Here is a 2,546-nt window from a genome sequence, read left to right on the forward strand (position 1 = left end):
GTTAAGCTTGTTTGGAATCAAGCAGGTCATGTTTTAAATCACCTATAATCAACATTTTATATGCAGTTTTGCATCTCATGAGAGGTAGGGATATTAATACCTGGAGTGCATGTTTAGCTTCCAGTCTTCTCATCTGTTAAAAGCAGCGGTTAATCCAGACATGCACATATGGCATCATAACATCTCTCTCAAATGACCTACATCTCTCTGATACTGACTTCAACAGACACATACACAGCGTTTTATTGAGTAGATTTATTTCATTCATAAATCAAATCATACAGAGCTGGGACAGAAATCACACTAATTAGAAATTCCTTTAAGCAGAGATATGTAAAACAATCCATGTTGAGTCAGATGGAAAAAGAATCTGAAAAAAAGAAAAAAAAACAGTGCTACTGCGTTATTACAATGAACATTAGTGCCTGACTCAAGGACAGTAGATCAACAGGATTGGTGACATTGAGAGATCAGTCACACAGATCAGAAGTGCAGCAGTAGACGTTCACTCCTGGCACACAGAACTCCTCGCATGTCCGGGAGAACACAGTGGCTGCAGTTAAAAACATATCAAGAAAAACAGGTTAATATCCTTTCTAGATTTATACAATATAGACCTCTAATGAAGAAATTACATTTTACTTTTTTAATCACCAGTGGAGGGGTAATAAATATGAAGCTGTTGCAGGGTCATTATCATGAACTATAGAAATAAACCATTAAAAAAAAAAAAAAAAAAATATTTTCAGTTAGCTGCCAACACAACATATCTAAAACTAAACTACAAATTAAAATATAAACTAATAAAAAAACTAAAACTATATAGATATTTTTTAAAAATCACAAAAACACAACAAAATTACAAAAAGTTTAACTAAAATTAAAATAAAAAACAAACAAAAATCTAATATAAAAATTATATAAATATAATAAAAATATAATAGTATATCAATGATAGCCTATTAAAATAACACTCACTGTAACTGACTATTGATAATTCAGTAAATAACTTTATTTTAATAATATTAAATTGTTTTATTTTAATATTGTTTGCTTACGTGTTGAAACCGTTTTGCAGAAATTGCTTGAGGTGGGGCATTCGGTTGGGGTCTTGCAGTCCCCATCCACACAGGTGTAACATGTCAGCGAGTGCACTGATGAGAGATTACATTAGACAAATAGACATTAGACAAATAGATAATAATTGAAGACTTCAGATGCAAAAGCCTCTAAGTGCCGTCTGAAATTTTCTTCTAAAATAAGCATTTTTATCAAGCTCGTATGTTTATGTTCAGTTATTTCACTTTAATGGCAATGAAAAGGACCTATTAATTGCCATTAAAGTGGAATTAGTGAACCTAAACATATACAAACTTGATAAAAATGCTCATTTTAGAAGAAAATTTCAGACGGCACTTATAGAGGTTTTTGCATCTGAAGTCTTCAATTGTGAAATTTACCTGCACTTTATCAGAGTATTTTGTAGAACTTTTTAATTTCAATTAACTACATTTCAAACTTACTCCAAGACATTATAGTGCAGTACGTAAGCATTATACATTATAGTCCAGTACACTGTAAAAAAAAGAATTGTTGGTTTAACTTAAAAAAAAAGCAAGTTACCTGGTTGCCTTAAAATTTTGAGTTCATTGAAATTAAAAATTTGAGTTAATACAATAAAGGTTATTGGTTTTAGCAACAGAAACTCAAAATATTATGTTATCTGAACCACATTAATTATTGAAGTTGATAGTGTTGTGATAACAAATCAAGAATTTTTTTTTTTTTACAGTGTACGTAAACAAATATTCATTTCAGTGGATTGTTTTCAATTAATCGGTTGAATAATATTCAAAAATTACACTTTTACTTTAAGTCAAGTAAAAGATATGTAGCTACTTCTTCCACCAAAGAAAGAAAGAAAGAGAAAGAAAAGCTTTCATCTTACCTGATGCACTGCAGAGGAGCACCACAATGAAAGCACACACTAGCATCTTCATGATGAAAACTGGTCTGGTCACGCAGAGGAACATGATTCTTTATATACCTTGGTTACACCTTTTACCAAAATACATTCTTGTTAAAGCAGAACAGTATGCAGCATGACAGGTTTCATGTAACTAGATATACATGTCTGCTAGTTCCTGGACAAGGAAGTAAAATGATTTTGTACAATGCAGTTTTGGTAATTCTCTGTGCTTAGCTTATTGTCTGTCCTTGAGCCAACATGCAAGATCCAAGAACTTCTATCAAGCCTATAGGGCATCTTTTTCTAACCTTTTTGACTCTTTTATCCATCATCTCATAATTTAGTTATTTTAAGATTAAGATCACTATCTATTTTCCAGCACTAGCAGATTGTACCGCAATGATTTACACCCTCAGGAATAAACCATTTAATGTCTTTTTTCAAATATCACAACTAACTCTGAACTGTTTTGACTGTACTTCTATTTTATTATATAATTCTTTATTACAGTTTTTGAAACTATAAAGTACCCTATTTTGGTGAGACGGGTATCTAAAGTACAGAGCCCTTAAATTCA

The 2,546-nt window shown here is 31.3% G+C and overlaps 1 protein-coding gene across 1 annotated transcript; it reads right to left on the bottom strand.

The window, feature by feature from the left end:
* Positions 1–240: 240 nt before the first annotated feature.
* On the bottom strand, positions 241–2,077 carry ly6d (lymphocyte antigen 6 family member D). Its single transcript, XM_048162037.1, has 3 exons — positions 1,949–2,077; positions 1,059–1,154; positions 241–553 (listed from the first exon to the last, which is right to left on the bottom strand). The coding sequence occupies exons 1-3, from the start codon at positions 2,031–2,033 to the stop codon at positions 471–473; spliced, it is 264 nt and encodes an 87-aa protein (XP_048017994.1). The 5' UTR covers positions 2,034–2,077; the 3' UTR covers positions 241–470.
* Positions 2,078–2,546: the final 469 nt, after the last annotated feature.

The sequence above is a fragment of the Megalobrama amblycephala genome, linkage group LG16, assembly GCF_018812025.1.
Source record: "Megalobrama amblycephala isolate DHTTF-2021 linkage group LG16, ASM1881202v1, whole genome shotgun sequence".
Lineage (NCBI taxonomy): Eukaryota > Metazoa > Chordata > Actinopteri > Cypriniformes > Xenocyprididae > Megalobrama > Megalobrama amblycephala.

Coding starts and splice junctions, on each gene's coding strand:
- ly6d (XM_048162037.1), bottom strand. CDS start 2,033: ATGTTCCTCTGCGTGACCAGACCAGTTTTCATCATGAAGATGCTAGTG. Junction 1,155..1,948: donor GCTCCTCTGCAGTGCATCAG/GTAAGATGAAAG, acceptor ATCTCTCATCAG/TGCACTCGCTGACATGTTAC. Junction 554..1,058: donor CTGCAAAACGGTTTCAACAC/GTAAGCAAACAA, acceptor TTTTAACTGCAG/CCACTGTGTTCTCCCGGACA.